The sequence below is a fragment of the Lathyrus oleraceus genome, chromosome 5 (genome assembly GCF_024323335.1).
Source record: "Lathyrus oleraceus cultivar Zhongwan6 chromosome 5, CAAS_Psat_ZW6_1.0, whole genome shotgun sequence".
Lineage (NCBI taxonomy): Eukaryota > Viridiplantae > Streptophyta > Magnoliopsida > Fabales > Fabaceae > Lathyrus > Lathyrus oleraceus.
The window spans coordinates 181,560,143-181,587,625 of record NC_066583.1 but is presented as its reverse complement, the minus strand read 5'-3'; the positions used below and the strand labels follow the sequence as shown (position 1 = coordinate 181,587,625).

Here is a 27,483-nt window from a genome sequence, read left to right as displayed (position 1 = left end):
CAAAATTAAGTTGATATTTGTGATCTACGTAGTGAGACGAGTCCAACGGTTATCCATTTGCTTGTTTTGGTGGAGGTTTTGTGTTCATCAAGTTCTTGATATTTCTGGAAAATTTGAGATGAAAACGATGATGGAAGTGTGTTTGATCCAAAAATCCGTTTGAAAATTCAAATAACCTGTTTCCCTCCCCCGCGCCTTATAATTACAGGAATGCCACTGGTGAAAATCATTTTAATTTAATTAATTCATAAAAAATCACAATGACCTTTAAAAATTCATAAAAAATCATAGAAAAATCAGAAAAATGTGAGAATTTTTTCTTTGACTTCCTTGTTGACTGTAGATGTTTTTTGACCTATTGGTGAAAGTTGTGCATGGTAATAATTTTGTTTGCCCTAGGGATCTTTAACATGTACTCATTTTTGATACCTTGTGCCAAATTCAATGTGAAATTCTCATGCTTACAAATAAATGTCTGAAAATTTTTGTGGTGATTCTAGACACATCAATGGAGATTTACATGTACATTTTGTGAATTTTTGATACCTGGTCATTGAGATACAAATTTTGGAACTTAGGTGTGACAATTGGTGTCACACCTCATTATGTCAACTTGCTGGATTTTTTTTGAGTGACCTAGACTTGTTAGATTGATGTGAAATTTTGCATGATGTTTCATTAACATGTCAAGATGCTATGTGAATTTTTTGTGGAATTTTATGTGGCATTTTCAAATTGATTGCTATTTTTCATCTCTGTTGGTCCAATATGCAAGTTCATGTGACATATGTTGGAATATTTGATGTGAAATGCTCATATGGTATTGAATGATCATGAAATTTGATATGCTTGTAATAGACACATGATAGGACATCCCTGTTTTGGTCCTACCCATTTCTTTATTGTCTTCATTGAGTTATGAATTTTTTGAAGTGGAAGCATGTGTTGATGTTGTGATTTGGAGCATGTAATTGTGTCTGTTTTTGTTGATTTTCATTGACATAGTTCCCTTGGTCCAATTAGGCTAAAATTTGACATGCTAGACCTTGAATATCCTCTGTTTAGGTGTAAGTTATTTGAGAATTTTTAGAATTGTTTTGATGTGGATTTGAATGCAATAGTTCTGTTTGGATGTTTGGTGTTCCATTTGAACTAGTTTGACTTGTTTTATGCATAAAATGAACATGATGAATGATATAAACATGGGATTAATTGTGTTGGCTTTTGTTTGACATTAATTTGACTTTGGTTGGATATCCCTTGCTGTTTAGACATTTTTGTCACCTTTGGACCCTAGGCTTGGCCTAGTGGTCTAGTTTCTAACATTTGATTGAGTTTTCAGGATGAAAAGGTGCAATGCTCATGGAGAATGATCCAAGTCAATTCAATTGATGTTGTTTGATGTTTGTACACTAACATAACTTTGTTTTGTAGGTTGTGAAGTTTGGGCTTGAGCCCATAGCTTGCCTTTGTTGTGCATTATTTTGTATAGTCTGACTGATTAATACTTGCTGTTTATTTCTGTCTGTCTGAGTACTAACTGTGTTTGACTGTTTCCAGGTACTTTTAGTTGCTCAGTTCCTTGTGAACTTTTGCTTTGCTTTGCTTAAGCAACTTGCATTGAGGTATAACTTCCTAACTTCATGTAGTCTGGAGACCCGGTCTGTTATTTGACCGGGCAAACTGTCTGAAGTCCTCCTTAAGAGGCAATGTTTGTGATTGTTTAATATTGTGCCTAAGCAGGTAAAGTCCTTAATCAAGGCAATTGGTGGAAGGTAGGGATATGCAATCTATCCCCCACTATTCAGTTGAGTCTTCTCCTTGCTCCCATTACATGGTTGTAGCATTGAGATTACAAGCCCAAGATCCGTGCAGTGCACATTGTGTCAGAGTCTCTGAGTATAGAAGGGTTCCCCCATTCTGGACCCATGCTCATTTGTCAGAAGCTCTCCCTGGTTAGGGATAAGAGCTGTGAGGTCTGATCCTCACTTCATCCTTTCATCTGCTTCACCTTAGCCTCGTAATGGCAAGGTTAAGAGCAAACACAGCCCGTACAGACGACTTGCTGAGGCAGTCAAACCTATTGTGTGAGCCACTTGTTTGGTTATAGTGCGTGCTATGTGGATATCTGTTTGAGATGCTTGTTCTCATTGGATGTATGCTTGAATTATTCTGTATGCTTGTGTGCTTGCTTCTTTCCTGGATAGGAGTAGTTTGCTTATGCAAGTAGGATAGAAAACCGAACTTAGGGTAAACGATGCATGACAACACTAGGCTCGAGTCCAGCTCCCTAGTAGTGTGTCTTTCCCTGGTTTCTGGCTAGCAATTCAGTCCCTTTCAGGGGAACTACATCGCCCTGATCCTTGTTCCAGACGAGGTATGTAGGCAGGTGGTCGTGCGAGACCACTCCGGGCAACCTTTTTCTTTTTTGCGTGTGTTTACTTGTTATCTGATTGTGTGTTTTGGTTCGGATGCCGACGTAAGTCCAATAATTGGCTGTCGGGCTCCACGTTTGCCGTTTTGTGCGTGTTCTGGTTCGGATGCTGACGTAATTCCATCAAGTGGTTGTCGGGCTCCATGTTTGCCACCCTTGCTTGTTTGTATGTTTTGTGTTGTTTGGCGTGCGTAAGCCGAACTACAGTGGCTCTGATTCTCATGTCCAGATGAGATATGTAGGCATAGGATGCGATGTCCTATCGAGCTCCCTTCTCTTAACCCCACCTGCGTTCCCTGTGTGTGTGTGATGTTTTAGCAACCTATTCTTTATTTTAGAACGTGGATCCCGTCGAGTACGACGGACGTGAGGGGTGCTAATACCTTCCCCTTGCGTAACCGACTCCCTTACCCTTTCTCTTTGGTCGCAAGACCATTTCCTTTCCAGGTTTCTCTGAGCGTTTCCTTTCCCTATCTTGGGATAAATAACGCGCAGTGGCGGCTCTGTGTGTGTTTTGTTTTTAGCTCGCCGATTGTTTTTTCGCAGGATGCGACAAAACCCTTTTGCCACTTTGGATTTTCCATGTTTAAAACCTTTTCATAAAAGGATTAGACATGAGTCACCCCTAGTTGAGATTTAAATCTCCTACCCCATAACATTGTTGAGATTGATATTGATTCTTTTCCATTTGGAAGAGGTATGTGGCATACTTGTTGATTCTATATCCAAGTGAGAGCCCTTCTTTCATTTTGATGAAAAGATCTATCTTCCACATGTTTTTTGGTGGTTTAAAAGTAAGTTTTCTCCTTAAGATGACAATTTGTATCTTTCTCATAAAATCAACCCCAACAAATCCCTTCTTACTTTTGAAGCCGAACTACGAGGTTTTGATCCTTCACGGGTACGTAGGCATAAGACTGAATGTCTTTCCAAATCATCAAACAATAAAAAGATGTTCTTTTTCTCATCTCCCCAATCAAATAGCAAACAATTTAAAACCAAACACGTATATTTAAAAGGTTCCTGTAGAGTACTACAGATGATTAGGATGCTAATACCTTCCCTTTTCATAACACACCCATGTACCTTTAGAATCTCCCCCCTTTTTGCTTAGCTTAAGTTTAATCTTCTAGCTTTGCATATACATATTGGGTTATTTTTGAATCTTTTCCACTTCCCTTGGATAAATTAAAGTTCGGCGGTGATATTTTGATTCATGAGTCAAGTCTAATCAATAGCTTGGTCTCCGATTCTTCACCGCGACAGAAATGGCGACTTCAATGGGGACATAATATTAAGTGGCCGATACCTAACTTGTTTATATGTGTTTATTATTATTTGTTGCTATGTTTTCTTGGGTTTCATTATGGAGATCTATAAGTGGTGACGAAATCCTAACCCGGATTAGAGAATACAAATAAGATAGGATGGTGGTATAATCAAAGTTACATGTCTGGAGTAATCCTAAGCATGATTAACATATGATATAACCCCGCTCAGTGGAGACCCCTTTCATGGTAATATTTGTTGTTACGAGTAAATCATAGTGGCATTATTATCTTCGATCTGGGAGTCTAAGAAACTGAGGACCTTTAGAATCCTTTCAACCCCTCTAAGCCTTTTTAGGATGTAGTGCGGAGATTATCCAGGTGTAAGATCTGAGTTAATTGTTACGCGATGCTACACTCAGACGAGTTTCTCTTGAGAATATTATTGGTCTGCGAGTAAGTCGTTAAACCGATAATATCCGAAAGATGGATCTATGACTCTAGGAACCACTTCAGAACATTATCCTACAGGTACAAAATAAACCTATTAGTTCATACATTGTGAGATGGTTAGACCCTTGGCTCCATGCTTAATGTCAAAACCCTAAACTTGTATTTGTGAAACATTCATTCATGCACTCATGCATCCATAAAAACCTTTTGCATAAAAACCAAGAAACTCAATAGTTTTCTTTTGCAAATATCGATAGGTAAAATGGAACTTGGAAGGAGGAATACCAAGAAATACACTTTCAAATGTCCTGATTTAACAGAGTTGAAGAAGCTTGGTTCTATGATAGTTAGTCCAGAGGATTTCAGAGCTCAGTATGGAAGACTTATGGGTATCTTGAAGACCAAGGTTGAAGATGGAGTTCTCAACACCCTGATACAGTTTTATGATCCACTCTACCATTGCTTCACATTTCCAGACTACCAGCTTATGCCTACTCTAGAAGAATACTCCTATTAGTTCGGTTTGCCAATCTCTGACAAATTACCATTCAGTGGCTCAGAAAAGACCTCTACATCAGCAGCTATTGCTAAAGCACTTCACCTAGAAACGTTTGTTGTGAAGACCAACTTCACTAAAAAAGGAGGGATTTTAGGTCTAACCTCTAGATTCCTGTTGGAGAAAGCCTTTATCTTTGTAGAAGCAGATACTAGAGATGCCTTTGAAGCCATTTTTGCTCTACTCATTTATGGAATTGTGCTCTTCCCAAACATTGATGACTTTGTGGATGTTAATGCTATACAAATCTTCTTAATTGGTAACCCAGTACCCACATTACTTGGAGATACATACCTTTTTATCCATCACAGGACAAAGAAAGGTGGTGGAAACATTCTTTGTTGTTCACCTCTCCTATATAAGTGGTTTATTTCTCACTTACCCAGATCCAGGCTCTTCAGGGAGAATCCACAGAAGCTCAGATGGTCTCAGAGGTTCATATCCATTGATCAAGGGAGTATACATTGGTATGACCCCTCCTATGATGTTGGAGTAATTATTGACAGTTGTGGTGAATTTCCTAATGTACCTCTCCTTGGTGTACATGGGGGAATTAACTACAACCCTATCCTTGCCAGACGCCAGTTAGGATATCCTATGGTGGATAAACCCGATAACCTTCTGTTGTCGGGTATCTTTTACCTTAATGAAGAAGAGAGTTCCGGTCTGAAGGATAGAATCATACATGCTTGGCGCAACATTCACAGGAAAGGAAAAGACCGATTAGGAAGAAATAATTGTGTTGCTTTTGAGCCCTACACCCAATGGGTTTGTGCTAGAGCCAGTGAATTTAAGATGCCCTATGCTCTTGAGAAACCTTCATTCCCTTTTGCTATAACATCATCATCCACCATTCCTATTGAGAATAGGGAAGAGTTTCAAGAAGTTTTGGATAGGTTGAAATTGGAAAGAGACACTTGGGAAGGCAAGTACCATGTCTTGAATGATAAGAAGATGAAGATGGAGCAGCAACTAAAGGAGAAGAATGATTTGATTGAGATCTTGGAATAACAAGCTAGAAAGAAACAAGAGGAACAAGAAGGTTTACTTCTCTCTAAATTCCAGTCATTTCATGAGTACTCCAACATACCTCCCACCTCAGGTGCTTGGAAGGGAATCGCCGACAAGCTTATGATCGAGAATGCTCAGCTAAAGAGGCAAAAAAGGAAGCATCAGCCAGCAGCAGGACCTTCTACATATGAGATTCCTTAGGACTCATAGACTTAGCTGTTTTCCTCTTGGATTGTTTAGGATCGTTGAAATTGTATTTCATCCTTTGTAATCCCTCAAATGTTTAATAAAAAGAGGTTTTTGTTCAGCTTATACCAAATTTTGTCTCTATAATATTTGCAATAAATTATTGAGTTTCTTAAAAATTAAAACTCATATTTTGCATATGCATATCATGCATAATTCAAGCACAAGTTCATGCATTTCAAGAAACTTACACGTGTCTTCTCCCTCCAATAGTCAAACTGAATCACCAGTACAATACTCGAGCCAGTCGCCGGAGAAGGATGAGTCAGCTTGAACAAGAAAACCAAGAGCTCAGGGAGGAAGTAATCACCTTGAAAGACAGATTGGAAAGGCTTACTGCTATGATGGACACTTTAGTGGCTGCTCAGAATCAGTCATCGAACAATTCTCAAGATCCATTGCAACGAACAACAATCTCTGAGAACGTCTTGACGCCCATTCCAGTGGCGGCCGTCAATGATCAACAATATCACATGCCACCTGGTTTCCCTTGGGGCATGCCTCACAGTTATATGCCAACATGATACCGCCCTCAAAATGTTGAAGCTCTAGTAGTGACTGATGTGATGTCTATACCTCCTCCTGTGGTGCATACAACTCCTTATAATGAAGAAAACATTTTTCACGCTGCTCCAAGTGAAGTTGTGGGAGTAGATGAAAGGTTAGAGGGATTTCAAGATAAGTTCTTAGAAATGCAAAGGGAAATCAACGCTCTTCGAGGTAAGGATCTTTTTGGCAAGACCGCTTCCGAACTCTGCTTGGTTCCTAATGTTCAAATTCCGCCTAAATTCAAAGTACCAGACTTCGAGAAATACAAAGGAAATTCATGTCCTCAAAGTCATTTGGTTATGTATACTAGGAAGATGTCCACTCAGACTGACAACCATCAGCTTCTGATCCACTACTTTCAAGACAGTTTAACTGGTGCCAGTCTTAAGTGGTACATGGGCTTGGACGGTGCAAAGATTCGTACTTTCAACGAGCTTGGTGAAGCTTTTGTTCGTCAATACAAATATAATGTAGATATGGATCCAGACAGAGATCAACTCCGGGCCATGTCTTAGAAAGACAATGAGAGTTTCAAGGAATATGCTCAAAGGTGGCGTGAAATTGCTACATAGATTTTCCCTCCACTTGAAGAGAAAGAGATGACTAAAATCTTTTTGAAAACTCTGAGTTCATTCTACTATGACCGCGTGATCGCCAATGTACCCAGTGATTTCACCGAGATGTTAAACATGGGCATGCGACTTGAGGAAGCAGTCCGAGAGGGACGTTTGACTAAGGAAGCCGGTGCTTCTAGTCATGTTAAGAAATTCACCAATAATTTCTCCAAAAAGAAAGAATCAGATGTTAGTGTCGTTTCATATGGCAGACAAAGAAGAAAGTATCAATATGTTGCAGCCGTTTCACCAATCATTAGTCCACCAATGGTAGCACCAATTTATCAGTCACGGTTCTCGCATCAACATCAACAACATTATCCTCAACAGAATCAGCAACAACAATATGTTCAGCAACAACCATCAAATCAACAACATCAACAGAATCAACAACAACAATATGTTCAGCAACAACCATCAAATCAACAACATCAACAGCCTCCACAACAGGCTCGCTCTCAATTCAACAATCAAAATCGTATTCAAAAAAGGCCACAGTTTGATCCTATCCCAATGTCCTATGCAGAATTGTTTCCTGCACTACTAGCTAAAAATCATGTCCAAACAAGGTCTCCACCACCTGTGCCAAAGGACCTTCCGTATTGGTACAAGGACAATCAATTTTGTGCTTACCATCAAGGGGCACCTGGACATAGCATTGAAAACTGTTTTGGTCTAAAGTCAGATGTTCAGAGGCTCATCAAGAGTGGAATCCTTTCATTTAAGGACGTAAACCCAATGTTCAAGTAAATCCTCTACCGCAACATGGTTCAGCCTCAGTTAACATGGTATATGGTTGCCCGAGCAGTTTCCGGATCTATGATGTACGGTTGTTGGGCGAGAACATAGTAAAGAAACACGCTACATATAGCAAGAATGGTTTTGTGCCTCCACATAATTACGCCTCTTGCAGGGTTTGTTCTAGGAACTCTCAAGGATGCCTAACTGTTGTAATGGATTTCCATGATCAAATGGACCAAGGTTACATTGTAGCCTATTGAGTCAGAGATTATAATCAGGTCAATATGGTCAATAGTGACTACGAAGTAAATGTCATGGTTCCTCAGTTCAACGACTCTGAGCCTATACAGACTACTTATGACAGTCGGAAGACTTCTGTGACTCCTCTGGTCATTAACTTACCGGGCCCAGTTCCTTACCAATCTGATAAAGTCGTGCCTTACAAGTACATTGCTACAATGATTGAGAATGGAAATGATGTTCCTCTACCCTCCATTGTTAACGTCGCTGATGTAAGCAGAGTCACAAGGAGTCGGCGTATATTTGCAAAAAGGACTGAGGATGTCGCAGCAGGAAAGCAGGCTCATGTTGAGATCCCTTTTGAACCGGTTGGCCAATCTGATAACATGAATCTGAAAATTGATGATGATGAGGTGTTGAAGCTCATCAGGAAAAGTGAATACAATGTGGTGGAACAATTACTGCATACACCTTCCGAGATATCTGTGTTATCTTTGTTGATGAACTCTGAGGCTCACCGTGAAGCTTTGCAGAAAGTCTTAGAACAAGCTTATGTAGACCATGATGTGACGGTTGGACAATTTGATGGTATCGTCGCTAACATCACGACCTGCAATAACTTGAGTTTCAGTAATGAAGAGCTCACCGAAGAAGGAATAAATCATAACATGGCACTAAATATCTCAATCAATTGTATGAATGACTCTTTGTCAAGTGTGTTAGTTGATACAGGCTCGTCTCTCAATGTCATGCCGAATTCGAAACTTTCCAGACTTTCTTTTCAAGGTGCTCCTATGAGGAGTAGCAGGATTATTGTCAAAGCTTTTGATGGTTCCAGAAAAACAGTCATCGGAGAAGTTAACCTTAATATGACCATCAGACCTCATACTTTCCAGGTAACGTTCCAGGTGATGAACATAGAAGCTATGTATAGTTGTTTATTAGGTCGGCCTTGGATCCATGAAGCTGGGGCAGTCACTTCCACTCTGCATCAAAAGATTAAATTTAAGAAGAACAGGAAGCTAGTGACAGTCTGTGGGGAGAAAACACTGGTTGTGAGTCACTTATCATCTTTATCTTATCTTGAACCTGAAGAAGATGTTGGAACTCAACTCCAAGCCCTTTCTTTGATTGACAAAGATGTCAAGAGAGGAGTATCTATCTCTTCATTCAAGGATGCACAACGGCTAGTAAATGATGGTATAACCGATGGTTGGGGAACAATTTTGGATCTCCCAGAAAATAAACACTGAGAGGTTTTAGGCTTTTCTCCTACTTCCAAGAAGATTGCAGAAGAAAGTAGATATGTTCATTCAATCAAAGAAACTTTCCATAGTGGAGGGTTCATCAATCCCACTTTTCCAGAAGTTAGTGTCGTCACTAAGGATAATGATTCAACATGGGAACCCTATTGCGATGATCCTGAATATGATCTTGAGGCGGAAGATGCATATGTGCCTTTCTACTTTCCTCATCATAGAGAACTTGAATACATCCCGGGGTCAGAAGACGAAGCAGCTGAAGCCAATGCCATTGTGGAAGGCAATCCTAAAGATGTTCCGACCGACTTCATAGCTCACGGAGTAATTTTCCAAAACTGGACCTCTGTTGATGTTCCTGTTGTTGTTCACATTTCAAAGTAATATTTTGTTGTCTGTTTTCTTTTCAAAAAAATCCTTTCGTTGTGCCTAAGGAGAAAGTGACAATGTTTGGGCTTGCGTTTCAAGAATTAAATCAATGAAAATGTTATTTTATTTCCATATTATTGTTCTTATTATTTTGTTGTTTTTTATGGAAAACGGTAATCTAAAAAAAAAGCAAATAAACACTTCCAAATAGCTGCACATAACTTCACACTTTTATCTATTTCTAAAACAAGCATAAAATCACATGTGCAGATTAATTCATGACATATCCATTAAAACCAATGACCCTATGCCTTCTTGCGAATTTGAATTCCCTGTGTACGAAGCGGAAGAAGAAGAAGAGGAAAACATTCCAGATGAAATCTCTAGACTGCTCGAAAATGAAGAAAAGACCATTCAGCCATTCAAAGAGCCAATGGAAGTAATCAACTTGGGGTCTGAAGAGGATAGAAAAGAAGTCAAAGTTGGAGCACTGCTCATGCCAGAGGTCTAAGAGATGATGATAGAGCTTCTCCGAGAATATACCGATGTGTTTGCTTGGTCATACCAAGACATGCCAGGATTGGACACTGATATTGTGGAGCATCGTTTACCGTTGAGGCCAGAGTGCCCATCGATCAAGCAAAAGTTAAGAAGAACTCGACCGGATATGGCGATCAAAATCAAAGAGGAAGTGCAAAAGCAGATTGATGTAGGTTTCCTTGTCACATCAGAGTATCCACAGTGGTTGGCCAACATTGTGCCAGTTCCCAAGAAGGATGGAAAGGTTCGCATGTGCGTTGACTATAGAGATCTAAATAAAGCCAGTCCTAAGGATGACTTTCCTCTGCCACATATTGACATGTTGGTCGACAGCACCGCCAAGTTCAAGGTCTTCTCTTTCATGGATGGATTTTCCGGTTACAATCAAATCAAAATGGCGCCCGAAGATATGGAAAAAATAGCTTTTATTACACCTTGGGGCACATTTTGCTACAAAGTAACCCCTTTCGGCTTGAAGAATGTTGGTGCCACCTATCAACGAGCTATGACTACTCTTTTTCATGACATGATGCATAAAGAGATTGAAGTCTATGTAGATGATATGATAGCAAAATCAAAGACTGAGGAAGATCATGTTGAGTATCTTTTGAAACTGTTTCAGCATTTGAGAAAATACAAACTCCGCTTAAACCCAAACAAATGCACCTTTGGGGTTCGATCAGGAAAGCTCTTAGGCTTCATCGTCAGTCAAAAGGGTATTGAAGTTGATCCCGACAAGGTTAAAGCCATTCAGGAAATGCCAGCACCTCAAACAGAAAAGCAGGTGAGGGGATTCCTTGGAGGTTTGAACTACATTTCAAGGTTCATATCTCATATGATTGCTACTTGTGCTCCCATTTTTAAGCTCCTCCGAAAGGATCAGGGTTGTGTTTGGACGGATGATTGTCAAAAAGCCTTCGACAGTATCAAAGAGTATTTGCTAGAACCTTCTATCTTGTCCCTGCCAGTTGAGGGAAGACCATTGATTATGTATCTGATTGTACTAGAAGAATCTATGGGCTGTGTCTTGGGTCAACAAGATGAAACAGGAAGAAAAGAGTATGCCATCTATTATTTGAGCAAGAAATTCACTGACTGCAAGTCCCAATATTCCATGCTAGAGAAAACTTGTTGTGCTCTGGCTTGGGCTGCCAAGCGTCTCCGTCAATATATGATGAATCATACAACTTGGTTGATATCCAAGATGGATCCGATTAAGTATATCTTTGAAAAACCTGCATTGACCGGAAGAATTGTTCGTTGGCAGATGCTCTTGTCCAAATATGACATTAAGTATCACACCCTGAAAGCTATCAAAGGAAGTTTCTTGGCCGATCATTTAGCTCATCAGCCAATCGACGATTATGAGTCTATAAATTTTGAATTTCCAGATGAAGATCTGATGTACTTAAAAGCCAAAGATTGCAATGAACCACTGCCAAATGAAGGGCCAGAGCCAGGTTCTCAATGGGGTTTAATATTTGATGGAGCAGTTAATGCTTATGGTAATGGTATTGGGGAAGTAATCATCACTCCTCATGGCTCACATACCCCTTTTACTACAAGATTAACATTCAAGTGCACAAACAACATGGCGGAATACGAAGCCTGCATCATGGGTCTAGAAGAAGCCATTGATCTTAGAAGAAAAAATCTCGATGTTTATGGAGACTCAGCTCTAGTTGTCAATCAAATTAAAGGAGAATTGGAAACTCGTCAACCCGGCCTAATCCCATACAAAGACTATGCAAGGAGGTTATCTACTTTCTTCAACAATATTGAATTTCATCACATCCCTCGTGAGGAAAATCAGATGGCAGATGCCTTGGCAACTTTGGCTTCCATGATCATTGTGAATCGTTGGAATGATGTGCCTAAGATTGATGTTATGCGTCTTGATAGACCTGCTCATGTATTTGCAATGGAAGAAGTCTCTGATGACAAACCATGGTACCATGACATCAAGTGTTATCTCCAGAGTCAAGAATACCCACCTGGGGCATCAAACAAAGATAAGAAGACTGGCTAATAACTCCTTTCTGAACGAAGAAGTGCTATACAAGAGAAACTTTGACATGGTTCTGCTCAGATGCGTGGATAGACATGAAGCAGACCTGTTAATGCAAGAAGTTCATGAAGGTTCCTTTAGTACTCACTCCAACGGACATGCTATGGCTAAAAAAATGTTAAGAGCGGGTTACTATTGGCTGACAATGGAAGCTAACTGTTGCAAGTATGTGAAGAAGTGTCACAAATGCCAGATTTATGCTGACAAGATACATGTACCTCCGACTCTGCTCAACATTCTCTCTTCTCCATGGCCTTTCTCTATGTGGGGCATCGATATGATTGGTATGATTGAGCCCAAAGCTTCCAACGGACATCGTTTCATTCTGGTGGCTATTGATTATTTCACAAAGTGAGTTGAAGCGGCCTCATACGCAAATGTGACCAAGCAGGTGGTAGTTAGATTTATCAAGAATCAACTTATTTGTCGTTATGGTGTGCCAAGCAGAATCATATGAATATCGTACGTCCGTCCGCACTTCAACAGGGGCAACCCCCTTTTCTCTTGTCTATGGTATGGAAGCAATGCTCCCAATAGAAGTAGAGATCCCGTCAATGCGTGTCTTGATGGGAGCTAAGTTATCAGAAGCTGAATGGTGTCAAAGCAGATATGACCAACTGAATTTAATTGAAGAAAAGAGAATGACGGCTTTATGCCATGGTCAGTTATATCAGTAGAGAATGAAGAAAGCATTCGACAAGAAGGTTCGACCTCGCGTATTCAGAGAAGGTGACCTTATGCTTAAAAAGATTCAATCTTTCATATCTGATTCTAGGGGCAAGTGGACTCATAATTATGATGGCCCATATGTTGTCAAGAAAGCCTTTTCTTACAAATATGGATGGTGAGGAGCTCCCACGACCTGTGAATACTGACGCAGTCAAGAAATACTTCGCCTAGAAAAATAAAATAATAGCTCGCTAAGTCGAAAACCCAAAAAGGCGGCTTAGGCAAAAATGAGCGTCTCGGTGGACTGAAAACCCGAAAGGGCGGTCCAGAAAAAAATTAGAGACATAAGCAGAAAATGATTATCCTGGTAGATTGAAAACCTGAAAAGGCAATCTAGGAAAAACAAAGGATTATGGCAAGTAACTGCATCAGATCAGATTGGATCACTTGAAGCAACGCCTGCCTCTGAAAGCTCTCAACTGGCTCTTATCAGAAGCCCAAATACATCTGGAATTCAAATTTGTTAGGGAGAATAGTTTCATTGTATTTTAATGTAGCCTTTTTCCATATTACCATTTTTCTAACTTTGTAAATATCCATGGGATCACGCCATTTGCGGTCACCATTCTATCAATAAAATTCGAGACTTATCCATTTATTGGCAATCCTTATTTTATTTTTGCTCCGCAAAAATATCATTTTTATTTTGATAAAAATTCTTGAAACGAATATTTGAAAAATTTGTTTTTTTTTTCAAAATAAAATTTTGTTTTGATTTGTGAATGCAAAAAAGAACGTTCATAGTTAAATCCCCAAGCGGCGAGTAAGTTGTGAAATGTTGGATGTTGGAACTCAATGTTCCCCAGCAAAGTGTTAAGCCTGGATTTTCTATCAAGCTTTAAAATAAACAGTCAAGATTTTTCAAGCGATCTTCATTATCCCCGAAAGAATCATTTTGAAGGTTTTCCTGACCAATCTACACATGTCCTTAGTAGAGTCTGCATGTTTTTTCCCTAAGTGAAGTCTTCTTCTCCAGGAAAATTGGAACCCTACAGCAAGATCTTTTCTCCATCGAAGGTTCATATTTCATCCCCAGACGAAGCATCTTCCTCTCCCTAGAGAGAATTGGACCTCGTGACGAGACTTTTTCCTTTGATGACCTTTAACTCATCTCCAATGATGTTTTCCACCTTAATGAGATTAGCCAAGCTCATGTTGAGCTATGAAACATATTATGTCCCCAACGTGTCTGTTTTGTCTGTTTTTGTCAGCATAAACATGACGTGCATACATGCATATATACATACATGCATATATATCATGAATAACCAAATTTTCATCCATTTTGCATTCCTTGATGACATTTACCTTAATTTCTTTGAATATGTTCATCCTTGGGTGTTATGTTTCCTTCCCCATAGGAGTCGTCAACCTTAAGCAGAGAGTTTACATCCTTTCTAATTCCCCACTGTCGCATCCGCGAAAAACAACCGGTGGGTTAAAACAAAACAAACAGAGCCGCCACCGTGCGTTATTTATCCCAAAGAGGGAAAGGAAACGCTCGAAGTAAACCTGGAAAAGACATGGTCTCGCGACCAAAGAGAGATGGGATCGGGAGTCGGTTATGCGAAGGGAAGGTATTAGCACCCCTACGCATCCGTCGTACTCGACGGGATCCACGCTCAAAAGAATAGAAGAAAGGTTGCTAAAACTGCTCAAAAGAATGCACACACACACTGGAATAAGACACAGGTGGAAGAAGAGGGGAAAGAGCTCGCTATGATATCGCATCCTATGCCTACGTATCTCATCTGGAATGAGAATCAGAGCTACCGTAGTTCGGCTCACGCACGCCAAACAAAACATACACACAGGAAACCGACTGCCAATCGTTGGGCTTACGTCAGACTCCACACAAAACGGCAAACATGGAAACCGAATGCCAATCGCTGGACTTACATCAGACTCCGAACCAACAAACACACACAGGAAACCAACTGCCAATCGCTGGACTTACGTCAGACCCCTACACACACAAAGGGTTTAACCGGACGCTGAATCGTCAAAAGCAACAACAAAGTTGAACAAACAAGCTAACAGGGAGTCTGGTACTCGAGCCTGCTAGCTGTCAAGCAAACACACACAAAAAAGGAAAAGGGTGCCCGGAGAGATCTCGTACGACCTCCTGCCTACGTACCTCATCTGGTATGAGGATCAGGGCAACGTAGTTCCCCTTAACAGGGGAGAAACTTTCTCCTAACAAGAGACTGGGAAATGACAAACTAGAAGGGAGACTGACTCGAGCCTAATAGTTACCATGTATTCCACAATGGTCCTAGGTTAAGGTTTCTATCTAACTTGCACAGGGAGCAAGCTATCTCAAACAGCACAGGCAAAGCAATCATGCACACAATTAGCACACACTATATACAGACAAAGTGGGCTCACACAAGGTTAGGCTGTGAAACACAAGCCAACTGGAATCGGGTGATGTTAGCTCTTAACCCTAACATTGAGAGTTAGGGTGAAGCAGATGAAATGGGAAGTGAGGGTAAGACCTCACAGCTCTTATCCCTGGCCTGGGAGAGCTTCAGACAAATGAAAGTGTGGGAGTTCAGAAAGTAGGAACTCTTCTCCACATATGACTGACACAACAAAGATCTTGGGTTAATATCCACAATGCATCAACACAAGGTGTGTGAGCAAAGTGGATGACACACTGAATAGCAGGAGATGGATTGCACATCTCTTTTATCTGCCAATTGCCTTATCAAAGGACTTTTCCTGCTTGGCACAAAGATAAACAATCACAAGCATTGCCTCTTAAGGAGGACTTCAGACAGGTGCCTGCCCAAGTAACAGGACAGGTCTTCCAGACTACATGAAGTCAGAGAGTTATACCTATGTGGTTAAGCAACCAAGCAAAATCAAGTTCAAATTGAACTTAAGCAACTAATGTACCTGAAAACAATCCAACTCAATCAGCATACAACTCAAAAAGTCCAACAGACAGTTAATAGTCAACAGTCAACAGACATAGTCAAACAGATAATGCACCAATGTGCAAGGCACAAACTCAACTCAAATGAGCTAAAAGCCACCTACAAAACAAGTCAAGATTAGTCAACATCAACCAAATAATCCAACTCAAGCAAATGAATCAATCCTCTCATGGCCATATGCTTCTTATCCTGAAAACAAACTCAAACATAAGCACAAACCACTAGGACAAGGCCTAGGGTCAAAGAGGGAGAAATAATTCAAAAACAGAACATGAAAATTGACATGAATCAACTTCAATCAAATAAGAACACAATCCAAAAGGTCTCATGTCAATAGCATCAACCACACTCATTTCACAAATCAAATAAGGCAAGGTATGCAAGTTGGAAGCACATTGAAGCAACAGAATGAACAAATCCACATTAATTCAAAAATGGTTCAATTAATCTCAAGAAAAATCATGGCTAAACATCACACACAACATGATCAACACACCAAAAATCAAGGCATTTGGACAGGTTTAGGCATAGTAAACAAATTCCATAAGGCAAGGTAAGCACAAACAAGCTCAATTGAGACACCAAATGGTACATCAACTTAGCACAAGCCTAAAACAGAATTGACAAATGATAAAGATCTAAAACCAAATCCACAATAAACTTCAATATGTCTGGAGACAATGTGCAAAATTTCACATCCATATGATAAACCACAAGCATTTCACAAATCATGGAAGTTCAAGACTATTCAAAAGCTCACAAATGGCAATCCAGAAAGAAAAATCTCAAACAAATCAGAAATGATTCCAAAAATTCCACAAAAAGTCATGAGCATTAACAACATTCATATCAAGCATCATACAAAAAATCAGGACATTTAGAATTCATTTGGCATGGCAAATTGATCCATCAACATGAACATCACAAGGTGTGACACAAATTGTCACACCTAACTTAGAAAAATCATAACTCAGCAATGGCAATTGATAAAAATGCAAAATCAACACCAAAATGTCCATCAAGATGTCTAGTTTAAGCATGTAAAATTTCATGAGCATTGGATAAGAATTGAGCATTTCACAATTGATATATCAAGGCAAGGTCAAAACATGACATGTATACACAAACCCTAGGGCAAAAAATTATTCAGCCAAGCACAATTTACAAAATAATATCCATAAAATTCTAGACACAAAATGTGACACAATGCAAAAACAACCATATTTTTTGGATCAATTTTCCATTTGTTGTGATTTTTTAAAGTGGAAGAAAAATTAAAAAAATGCATGAAGAACACATATGAACATGGCATGGAAAAAAGAAAATGAGCTTTGGAAAAATGTTGCCAGCAGGACTCGAACCTGGGCAAAATTTGAACAAGGAAAGGGCGCGCTGCATGGGAATCCCATGCAGCCAATCACAGGCCAGCATTAGCGCAACCCAAGGCCACACTTTGGAATTGAAAAAAATCGTTGCCAAAAGCTTGTTTATCTTCTCCAAAATGCAGCGCGCGGCATGAACAGTAACACTCACAATCATCAAGAACCTTTTTTTTTCAGAAATGGAAATTGGACATATGAACGTGTAGATCTTTCATAGTACATCAAGAATCAATCAACATTTCATCAATTAACACACAAACAAACACGAATCGAAAGGAATAAGTTTCATGAGTGAAACTTTAATTGCATGTAACTTCATGGATATTACACCAAATCACTCGATTCAAATTGCAGAATTATCACCATTAAAAGATCTACAAGAATCACACAACAATTGCAAGAAATAAGATAATCGAATTTTTGACCTCTTGAAGTGCAGCTTTGTAATTCGTGTGTTCCAGGCCGTGCAATGCTTAGATCTTCCTCCAGCAAGCTTGTGGAGTTGATTGGAAGAGGTCTTGATGTTCAATTGGCCTTGATTCAACAGAATTCGAAATTCACCATTGATGAACAAGCTTCATGTATGCTTCCAAACTGCACGAATTGGCTTGGTTCCAGCTTCAATCTTGCTCACAAATGCTTAAGAATAATGAATTAATCAAGAAAAATGCATGAGATGTGAAGAAATCTTGAGAAAAAATGAGAGAGAATTTTGAGAGACTTTGAGATTTCTAGATCTAGAATTGGAAAATGTGAAAATTTTGTTATGATTTGTGTTATATATGCTTCACTAATCATGATTAATTAAGTTAAGCCAATTGCTAATGAAAAATGGTTAAGTTTGAGGTGTTTTTGCAAAATTGAGTTTTCACCTTATGCATGAAAATGCATGGTGAATAGTACATGTTTTTAGGATTAAATTCACTCAAAAGATCATTTTAAGGCCAATGGAAGTGGTACCATGTTCAAATAATGCACACATTTCAAATTCTATTTTTCCCTCCAAAAATGCATTGAATTTTCAAATATTTATGTGATGAGAATGCATGGCATGTGATGTATGTTTTGGATAGTATATGTCAAGACATGAACAATGCAAAAAGAACCACTCCATTTGGCCTTTTGGTTTGAAAGTTATGCTCCTTTGAAGTTCCATGTTCACTTGACCAAGATTGATCCATATCTCTTCAACCATACATGGGAAATCCATGATCTTGGACTTTTTGGAAATGGGAGAGCAAGATCTACAACTTTAATGTTCATAAAAATTTCATTTGAAGCTTTCTTGATGATGTAATCTTGAGGAGAAAACCTTTCCATTTTTGGCAATTTTGAATTACAAGTCACTTTCTATTTTTGGAAAGTTTTGTCCTGACTTTATTTTCTTCAAAGTTGATGTTTGAAATGTCAAATGAGACTTGTTTGAACATGAATGAAGTATTTCTAACCACTTCCCACCTCCAAATCCAACAGTTGACTTTTGGTTGACTTTTTCAGTTGATAGATGACTTGGTCATGCACAGATGAATTTGAGCCTCAATCTCTTGATGAAATGGCTCCAAAATGAAACCCTAGCTTAGACAAGCTCAATAAAACCATGTGATGATCCCCATCTCCATAAAGACCTCATCTCCTTGAAGAAACCCTGACTGGCATAATGCAACTGATTAGGGTTGACTAGAGGTCAAAACCCTAATCCCAAGGAATCTGACCAGGCACAATGAACCTCTTGGTGATGATAAGACCCTGATGATGGTGATGTACCATTGCAACCAAGATAATACCCAATCTCCTTGAGGAACCAAGAAACCCTAATTGAAGCACAAACCCTCAGATGGCTAGTGATCAATTCAATAAGACCCTCAAGCTTGAATCTTTCAACCTCTTTATCTTCTGAACAAGACTTAGGAGGATGACTTGCTTATTGTTTCCACATGATATGCAATATGCAATGACTAATGTCCTACAAAATGAAATGCAATATGCTAAGCTAGTCCCAAGAGAGGAGGGCAAATTTTGAGGTGTTACACCCACTGAGTTCATTCCTCGTGGAAGATGGTTGCTTTATTTGTCCTTTTCCATCTTTGAATAGGATAAAAATCCCAATTGAGCTTCATTCCCCATTGATAGATTCTTGCTTGATTTCTTTTCCTCTCAAGTTGTTCCTGGAGTGATCCAAATATTTGGAAATTAATGGTGAATCTCTCTATGTTGTTAAACCTAAACCGAGAGTGCATTTGTTTTACACTGTCTCCCCAGGAGAAGCATTTTTCATTATCGCCAGTGAAGACATATCCTTTTGCCCAGGGTGAACACAAGTGGTTATCTCTTTTGAGATGATTGTCTATCTCGAAGGAATTATCAATATGGAAGTTTTCTTCCATCATATGGTTTTCTCTCCAGAGAAGTTTGATGAAGACTCCCAACAGTTAGTTGTCTCTTTATTTGAGAAGCCTGTTTCATGATCTCTGATCCCCAATAAGTAGTTGTCTTTTTCCGAGAAGCTTATTGACACCCATTTTGGATAGCAAATGGCAGCCTCTTTTTGAGAAGTTTTTTTATCCTCAATGGCCATCAATCGTTCTTTCCAACAAATGGCCATCTTCCTAGTAAATTTCGTCAGAGAAGTTTGTTGAAGACTATTACAAGCACCTTTCTTTTATCACATGACTTTATATCCCCGGTGAGGTATTCCGTTACAAGGACTTATATCACCAGTAAGGTGTTAGTCACAGCCAATGGTACTTTCCCCAGTAAATCACGATGGAAGTCTATTGAAGATCCTTACTGTGATTTTCTCTTTATTTGAGAATTCCAGATTTTTATAAGATTAACTGACCCGCGTCCTTCGAATATACCCAGTGAAGTTACTTCTCTTTCCCCAATAAGTGTTCACCTTTTTAGGAGCTTGTTTCATTGATCCTTTCCAAGAAAAAGACTTGGTTAAAAAAGAAACCAAGGCCCGTTCGTTGGCTTATGACCCAAATCGCGGATAAGTTTATTTTGCCTTTTCTAAGTGGGGTACTTAAGTAAAGAAGAAGTTGAATCATGTTTTGATCATGTAAGATTATTCAGACTCATTATTTGAATAGGCGATCATCTCTACCTTTGAGAAACCCGTTGCGAAAGCTAGAACTCGTTATTTGAATACATTGTCATCTCTACCTTTGAGAAACCTGTTGCGAAGATATTTCCTCAATTGAAGTCATGATCATTTGGAATGATCTATTCCCCAGGGAGCCCGGATCTATTGGAATTTGCAAATCTCCTTCCTCAACTGAAGTTGTAATCTTTTCCTCAGTGGAATTTCCTTTTGTATGTCCCCATAGTGGTGTTGGTTCTAGGTGTTGGCAGTAATTTTGGTAAAACCTAGAGTGTTCACAAGTTGTCACAAGTGTTGTCTTGACATGAGATAACATGTTCCTGCAGGGTGTTTAAAATGTGGTTGTGCAGGATTTTATTGAGATGTCAGACCCGATGTCATGACATCTGTATACAGAACATTCAGTCTGAATGTTATGTATTGTGTGATTGCGCTTTATATGCTAATCTCTGTGTGATTGATGAGATGATTAAACGCGTCATTCAATCAGTAATTAAAACCAGATTGACTTATTTTCCAACAAGATATAGTCAGCTGTCATGAGAAGATATGAATGGAAAATAGTTTTAGGGTTTTATGATGTCCAAGCCCAGCCAAACACTTCTATAAAAAGGGCATGGAAAACCTGGTTTTAACACACAAGAAATAACGAAGAAATATTGAGAGAGAATAAGGGTTTTAGTCTTGTGTGGTCATGTGTATTGTGAGCCATTCATTCATCCATAGATGATTGAATTGGACTGACTTTTGAGTTGTAATTTGTCCACTCTAAGCTTTGAGGCATGGGTGTGTGTTTACTTGGTTGAAGCTTTTAAGCAAGATCAAGTATGTGTTCTTGAAGAGTGTCTTCTTTCATTGTAATATTTGTTTTTACACCACTGTTGTGATTGAGGGGGAGTGAGTAGGATCTCATATCTAAGAGTTCTTAGATAGAAGTCACACGGGTAGAGATTAGGTGAAAAAACTGTAACTTGAAGTTGTTATACTGAGAGTCTTTGAACTAATTCTGTTTAGGGGATTTCCTTTCTGGCTTGGTAGCCTCCAGACGTAGGTGAGTTTGCACCGAACTGGGTTAACAATCGCTTGTGTCACTTATATTACTGTTCTTTATCTTTTATCCTGTTTATATTATTCAGATATTAGTGTCGTGACATTACCTTCGACATCTCATATCTGATACCAGAATTTCAAGTGGTGTTCCTTTATCCATATGTGTTTTATCAACTAATATTACTCCTCAGTGATATTGTTCCTTACAGAATTCCTGAGCCCTGCATGCATATCATATCATAAGCATTTGGTGGCCTCTTAGGGCCAAAAATAGTGCATGTTTGTATTTAAATATCTTCAATCACGTCGAGATGAAAATTCCATATTCATACCTCCTGATTGAAGAAACTTAAATAGGGGCATCTGTCATACCCTAATTTTCAACCCTAAGATGCCACCATCATTTGTATCATTTGCATGACATCTAGCATCTTTGCACTACTAACCTATTGAAAATAAAAGAGATTTTATACTTTGTTTGTCTTAAGCTAGGGTTTTGCACCAAGAGCTTTCAAAGATTGATCAATCAAGACTTAGCATGAGTTTTAACATTTCAAACTCCTAATTCTTACCAAGTAATCAAGTGATTTCCATCAATAAGAATCGATTTCAAGATCATTCCATCTCAAGTTCATCAAGCCACAATTCATCTGACACTCAAAATTAGGGTTTTGGTCAAAGTCAGCTTGATGTTGGCTCTTTGACCAAAGCATGATTCTATGGATTAAGGCATGATCCAAGGTATTAAAATGTGTACTCATAACCCCTCATACAATTCATATGGCTCAAGAGGTTAGGTTCATAAGCAGATGAAAGTTTGACCACAACTGATGAAAAAGTCAACAAATGCTTAAAGTCAAAGTTTGACTTTTAAGATTTTTGGTCAACTATGGACTTTTCAAGTCAAAGATTATGAAAATATGATCATTGAAGTCATTTGATCAAGTTTAGTCAAGAAAATCAAGGTTACTTGCAAAAAGGGCAAAGATGGAGAATTTGAAATTTTTACTAAGTCCCTAAAAGACATGTCCAAGTACACAACTTTCCAAGGCCATAACTTATGATCCAAGCCACCATTTTATTTGCTCCAACGATCAGATTAAAGACCTTGCTTCATACTTCAACTTTGTCTTAGGTGATAAAACCTCAAAAAATGCACGAATAAGGAGATATGGGGCCATGAAGTGGATGATTCATTTGTTTGTCAAGTGGTAAAACACTTAGTAAAATTTTCAGCATGCTGACCTAGTCAAGTGCCCAACTTTATGCCAGTTTTTCACCCAGATCCCAAAATTTACCCTTCATTTTTTATGGAAGCATGGGATTATGTTTCACACTGCATTAGCATCATACTAGGTCATACTCATTGCATACTGCATCAGTGACTTGGGAAATCAGGGTTTGATTGATCACTCCTTAACAGAAGGAGCCCACACAAGGCAAGATTGAGAATTGAACTTCATTCTCCAATTATACAAGTCTCAAGGGGTTCCATATTGTCGCAACCTGAAAAATGGAATGCGAAAAAAAACAATCGGCGAAGAAAGACAGGAGAGTCGCCACCGTGCGTTATTTATCCCAAAGGAGGGAAAGGAAACGCTCGAAGTAAACCTGGAAAAAGGAAAGGACAAGACAGGGTCTCGCAACCAAATCTTGGGTTCGGGAGTCGATTATGCGAAGGGAAGGTATTAGCACCCCTACGCATCCGTAGTACTCTACGGGATCCACTTGTGTAGTTCTTGTCTAAAGGGTGTGGGTTTATCTAATGTGTTATTTACTATAAAAAAAAGGTCAAAAGAAAATGACTCGCACGGATGTCACATCCACTGCATACGTATCTCATCTGAATATGAGAATCAGAGTCTTCGTAGCTCGGCTACCTAGGGGTTAAGGGTAATTGTGCTCGGTAAGACATCGCGTCTTATGCCTACGTATCTCATCTGGAATGAGAATCAGAGCAAGCCGTAGTTCGGCTAACTACGGGGTTTTGGATGAACGACGTTACTATGCAATCTACGGGATGCTCGACCTTTGGAGACTTACTCGCCTGTAGTAGAAGGAGTTAACGTGTTCTTAGGAGAAGAAAAATCAATGAGTTGGTAGGGTTAGGGATGCTCATGCAAAAAGGCAGTCCTTGACGAAGGAACCTGCATAAAGTAAACACACAAAACATTGCCTCCTATCGAGGTCTTCCAGCTAGGAAAGCAGTAAAATGCGGGAAAAATGTAAAAGTACCACACGGATGAAGATCCGAGGTAACAGCAATTAAAGGAACGATAAACCCTGAGATCCTTCCAAGCTAACATCATCAAAGAAAGTGGGTCAGTACAGGTAATCGGAATGAAACCTCCAGGGGGTATCCCACAAGCAAAGTGGAATATCTAGCGAGCTATCCCTGCAAAAGTCATGTGAGCCTTCACAAAAACTCAACAAAAGGGTTAGTGAAACACGATAAGCATTTTTTTCATGGATAACAGTGTGGAATATCCAGCGAGCTATCACTTCAGAAATTAAACGATTAAGCATTCAAGGCATTATTTATACATTCATACATAATTATGAACCCGTGGGTAAAAACCTAATGAAATTCATCCATCATACCTCAAACATTCAGAGTATTCAACTTCAAAGTACAAAGGTAATGGGAATAAGGGCAAACCTGATTGGAGAGCTTGATTGAAATTGAGTTGCACCCGTGAGGTTTGCAAAACAATCTTTAGGGTTTATGTGAGGCAGAGGTGATTCTGTGCAATTGAGTTTCCTTCAGGGTTTGGAGGCTGCTCTGAGTTCTCTGTCAGGTTTCTCTCCAGGTTTTGTCCAGGGTTTTGTTTTAAGGAAACCTCAGAGTATTTTGCTTCTCTTCCTTTTTCTGTCTGTTCTCCCTCTTTTATAACCTGATTTTCATGGCTTTGTGGGCTCAAATGAGAGAGGTCCAAGTCCAAGATTTTTCTATTATTTTATTTATTTATTTATTTATTAAATTTTTTTTTCGTTTTCTTTTTTTTTTTTTTTTTCGTTTTTCGTTTTTTTTTTCATAACACGTGGGCTTCGCCTAGCGAGCATGACAACTCATGAACAAACCTTTGCTCCTTCAAGATTAACGTTTTGACTGACGAATAGACCCCTGCTGGAAGTAACTCAAGTCTTTCCCTTGTGTTGACCGATCATCTAAATAGAACCCACAAAGTGTCTTGGATGATGTTCAAGCTTCTTGGAGCTAATCCCGATTGACATGATGAAATGCAATGTATCTAATGTTAAATGACCTAAAAATGAATGCGTGAATAAGGAGGGAAAATTTTGGGGTGTTACAGCTGCCCCTATTCAGTCATCAGCTAACCCGAGCAGGATGAAAACGAACAGCTTATCAGACAAACAGGGTGAGCTGTGATTGAATACCAAAGACAGACCGAAAATTTGCGCTCCAGGAACACCACAAAAATGCTGAAATACACCGCGCTGTTTATTTCTCTTCCGATCCTCTAGCTGAATCTGAATCAGTCTTCTGATTTAATCAGGAGTTTTGATCCTCTAGCTGAATCTATACTCAATTTAATCCTCTGGTTGGATGTTAATTTTGATCCTCGGGCTGGATACGGTTTCAATCCTCTGGCTAGATCTTCTTCGATCTTCTGGCTAGATCTCCTTTGTTTCGATTCTCTGGCTGAATCTATTTTCTTTGATTCTCTGGCTGAATCTACTTCGATCTGCTGGCTAGATCTGAATTGTTTCGATTCTCTAGCTGAATCTATTTCCGGTCTTCGGGCTAGACCTGACTTCGATCTTCTGGCTAGATCTTCTTCGATCTTCTGGCTAGATCTCCTTTGTTTCGATTCTCTGGATGAATCTATTTTCTTTGATTCTCTGGCTGAATCTACTTCGATCTTCTGGCTAGATCTCCTTTGTTTCGATTCTCTGGCTGAATCTATTTCGATCTTCTGGCTAGATCTGAATTGTTTCGATTCTCTGGCTGAATCTATTTTCTTTGATTCTCTGGCTGTATCTATCTATTTTTCGGTCTTCGGGCTAGACCTGACTTTGATCTTCTGGCTAGATCTGGATTGTTTTGATGATAAATTCCCATCATCAGGATCTCGCATCTGGGGCATACGCTGGTTGACCCTCTTTCGAAATCTACAGTCTTCATGTCAGATATGCAGCTTCGAGAATATCCCACTCTTGGGCTTCGTACATATTCTTCAGGCTAGAACATGTTATAACGACTCTTCAATTAGACTTTGTTTTTTTAATGCGATCCGCGGGCTGGATCCTCTTGTAGGTTGATTTTCTGTTGAGCTGTCAATCTATTCCTCCAGCTGGCTTGCTAGGGAAATAACGCTCGTAGTCGACTCTCTGGCTGAATCTTCAAAATGACCCTCAGGCTGGATCTCTGGAAAACGATTCTCAGGATGAATCTTCAAAAATGACCCTCAGGCTGGATCACTAGAACAACGATTCTCAGGCTGGATCACTCACACTTGATCCTCTGGCTGGATCTCATGAATCTGGTTGTAAAGCAATTCTTCAATCTGCTTTGGAGGACCTATTTATCAACTTATGTGTATGCTTGATATGATATGCATGAAAATGCAAATGTTATGCATGGTGTAAAAAGAAAAAAAGAAATCTGCTTGGGGAAGCAACTCTGGTAGGGAGCGGATCGCTGTATCAATCCTTGAATGCTCTGTGGGGAACGATCCGTCTGCCGGGACCAGGGAGCCACCGAAAATAAATCGGCATTTTTTGAAAAGTTGACCTTGCTGGGGAAGTATCAACTATGGAAACTTTGATTGGCGAGGCTCTGCGAGGAGAGTCTGTGAGGAAAGCACTTCTTGGGGAAATGTCGTAGGAATCGACCTTTGCTGGGGATATGAACTTGCTAATCGTCCTCAGGCTGGGGATTAAAACAAATATGTTAAAAAATAATTTGTTGGGGACGAGATGAACACTGGGAACACCACTCTCTTGTCTGTTGGGTATGCGACTACTCCGCTGTTGCTGGGAAGATACAGTCTGGTACTGACAATTCCGCTGGGGATATACAGTCTGGATACTGTCAACTCTACTGGGGATAGGCTCTGCTGAGGATAGACTTTGTCAACCGCTTGGGGATGGTGATTCACGGCTTGGCATCCGGTTCCTGTGACCTGTAACCAAAAAATACACGTATGCCCCAGGGAATTACTCGGTTTGAATTCACCGTCCGGGATTAAGCACATTCAAAGCAATTTTGACTGTTTTCCTGCGCAAGTCATCTGCAAAAGCCACCATTATATTCAGATGCAATATGTTTCCTCAAGAATTCAGACATCTTTTGCAAACAAACTGATAAATGTAAAATAAAGAGGCTTTTTAACTGAATTATTCGACTTTTATTGGTTGAAAGATTTGCGCCAGGAATAGGCGAGTATATCAGGGAGCTGATCCCTGGAAAGAGGCGATCGCTATAAATTGAACAAGAGAAATTATCCTAATGGCAATGTGGAAACGGGGTCCCACTGAGTTTCGACTCTGCTATGGCTCGTATGTCCTCAAGACGCTCTGCTCATCTTGCTTTCTGAAGTGGATGATTAGTCGATCTTTAACCTTCAAAGATTGCCGGATTGAATGAAACGGTGATGGAACACAGGTGAACTCAGATCGCAGTTATTCGCTTATTCCCTAACTTTTGTGTGGACCGCCCTTTTGGGTTTTCAATCCACCGGGATACCCTTTTTTGCCTGAGCCGCCTTTTCGGGTTTTCGACTCACCGGGTGTACATTTTTTTTTATATCCCTAATTTTTGCCCGAACCTCTTCATTCTTTTTTTTGGTTCGTCGGGATGCCCCTTTTTTTGCCTGGACTATTCTTTTTACTGTCCAGCGGGTCTATTTTATGCGAAGTATTTTTTAACTGCGTCTGAGTTGACAAGGGACGGGAAGTCTTCGCC

The 27,483-nt window shown here is 39.5% G+C and overlaps 1 protein-coding gene across 1 annotated transcript; it reads left to right on the top strand.

The window, feature by feature from the left end:
- The first annotated feature begins 4,417 nt into the window (after positions 1 to 4,417).
- LOC127079576 (uncharacterized) lies at positions 4,418 to 5,722 on the top strand. Its single transcript, XM_051019960.1, has 3 exons — positions 4,418 to 4,593; positions 4,708 to 5,145; positions 5,290 to 5,722. The coding sequence occupies exons 1-3, from the start codon at positions 4,418 to 4,420 to the stop codon at positions 5,720 to 5,722; spliced, it is 1,047 nt and encodes a 348-aa protein (XP_050875917.1).
- Positions 5,723 to 27,483: the final 21,761 nt, after the last annotated feature.